General features: G+C 29.6%; 1 protein-coding gene across 1 annotated transcript; it reads right to left on the minus strand.

Moving 5' to 3' along the window:
* Nucleotides 1-1,390: 1,390 nt before the first annotated feature.
* Nucleotides 1,391-1,939, minus strand: LOC132031889 (dirigent protein 5-like). Its single transcript, XM_059421762.1, has one exon. It carries the CDS (start codon nt 1,937-1,939, stop codon nt 1,391-1,393), a length of 549 nt encoding a protein of 182 aa, XP_059277745.1.
* Between the last annotated feature and the right edge of the window lie 638 nt (nt 1,940-2,577).

A 2,577-nucleotide genomic window follows, 5' to 3' on the forward strand; every position in this document is an offset into this window, starting at 1 on the left:
CTTTTGGTTCTTGCTGCTTCTCTTTTTCCATGTATTCTTTTCTGCGCAAGATTTGTTAGAAAAGTGCGAGAATATGATATAAATTATTCATGTTTTATTTTTAAAATATTATATTTTTATATTTAAATTACCTGAATAATTTATACCCATCACATTTGTTTCAAGTATACTTTGAATAAAATTAGATAATACCATTGATAAATCTACAAAATATTATTATAAAAATAAATACAAAATTATAAATAATAATTTGTTTTGAGTATTATAATAAACAGTTATTTCAAGAGTAAGAAAATCTATGTTATACGTTTTATTAAATAGACAGAAGTGAACAAAAGACAATTTAATATGAAGTCACATGTCAATGAAACAATATTAAGTAATGGATAATGTAATGACAGTAGATAAAATTGTAGAAAAGAGAATTTTTCTAAAATTATTTTTTATAGTGTAGATATATTTGGATAAGATTATTTGAACTCAAACCATAACAGACAAAGTTAAAGATAAGAAATATTGAATAACAAAAGAGTTTCAAGCCTTGGCAATGTAATGATACCAAGTAATGAATATAATACCTATAACGATAAACAAAGAATACAAATGTCAAAAACTTTAATGCAGAAATATAGAGAAATAAAACTTATGTATATATAAAAGATTAAGTATAAACTCAAATAGTTAATACTCACTGGGCATCGCGCGGGTACGTATACTAGTATTTATAATAAAAGTAATTCCTAGTTTGTTTGTCATAACGACTTCATTGACAAACGAAAAAGGAACTACTAAAAATATGAAATGAAGAAAAAGATTCTTTCTTGCCTCCTTCTATGTCCAATAAGTAATGCCAGAAAGCACAAGGATTTAGAGCATATAGAGGTACAAATTTACCTTTAAATTTGTGGGTAACTTAAAGAACCTTTATAGAAGCTAATTTCATGCTTGGTAATTAGACATTGTAATTAGGATAATAATTTTTTTTGTCCCTCGGTTATTAGTAAATTCTTATTTTTGTCCTTGTGATACCTTGTCAAGCATATTTAACCTTCAATTAACAAAAATATGTGCTTTTAGTGCCTTTATATAGGAAATATGTTATATTTTGATTTTTTTAGAACCACATTACCTTCAAAGATTGAGTATAACAATACATGAATAAAATTACACACAGTCAATACGGTTGATAATTCCGTAAATTAGGGAAGGGTCGCAAACAAAAGGATGAAAAGTGCACTCCTTCAACTAATTAAATGTTTAATATACTTAGTTAGATATCACAAAGGACAAAATCCGAATTTACTGATAACTGAGGGACCAAACGTGCTATTAAACTTCGTAACAATTGTACCAAAAAAAACCAATAATATGCTTAAGCAAATAGTACTATCTAATAGCATTCATACAACTTAATATCCATCTTGAGACGAAAATAACCAAAACCTTCAACAGCATCAGTACTTAGTGTTACAACACCTCTAGCCATGAAGAAATCTCCAGTCCCTCCAACAATACTAAGGTCCCTATTTTTTTCTTCAATAATATCTGCCCCCATAATATTTAATGTACCATTATACTCACTAGAATTAAACACCAAAGTATAAGCAAACCATGCATTATACTTACTCTTCATATCATATAAATAAAATCCTTGAGCTCGTGCCACGGGTGTTGACACCAAATTTTGATCTTTTGTTATTGGATCGTCAAAGACAACTAGCATCCCAAAATTGAAATCTCCTAGGACATTAGGAGGATTTGAGACTTTTGCAGATGTAGCGTTTGCAGAATTTGTTACGTTGAAAAGGATGTCATGGTAATAGAGAACGAGTCGTTTGCAGGGTTTATGTGGTTTTAGGGTAGTTTTAGAATTGGCTATGAGAAAAAAAGAAGTGAGTATAATAAAAAGGATCTTGGCATAACATGAAGATTTCTCCATGGTTTAATTGTTGAGAGATTTTAGGGATTTATTCAAGTTTATATAGTGTAAAGACTCTTGATGTTATATTGATCAGTGATCAAGAATATACTTTAGTAGCTTAGTTCGATATTTGAAGAAAATTTTATTTGTTTGTTTCTATGTTTGTATACAGAGTTGAAGACAAAGTTAAGCTGCACGAACTTCTTCTTTAAATCATGACTTGAAAATTCACAATCCGACTTGTCTTATTTAGTGTTGTCATGCTTGAAAATCTTAGAGATATAGTAATAAATTTGTACTCTTTTTAACAAATAAGACAAAGCTGCCCAGCTGATTATTAGAAAAATGGGGATGTTTATTGCCTACCACTATGGCGATGCTAAACTAAGATATTAGAAGTGACATTTATCATCGTCTTTATTTTTTATATTTTTGCATGCGTGACTGGATCCAAATTGCAAACTTCAACCTTTCAAGTTTTAAGTTCGAGCTTAGGAAATGGAGAAACTTATAATGGCTAGCTGGACACTACTAAAAAGGCGAATCTCTGATAGACATTCTGTCGGAATCGATTTCGATGAGCTTTTTTAGTAGTGTGATAGGAAGCGTCCCCTTTTATAAGTCCTATGCAACACATAATCTGGATTAATGAGGTC

This window comes from Lycium ferocissimum, chromosome 9 (assembly GCF_029784015.1).
Source record: "Lycium ferocissimum isolate CSIRO_LF1 chromosome 9, AGI_CSIRO_Lferr_CH_V1, whole genome shotgun sequence".
Taxonomy (NCBI): Eukaryota; Viridiplantae; Streptophyta; class Magnoliopsida; order Solanales; family Solanaceae; genus Lycium; species Lycium ferocissimum.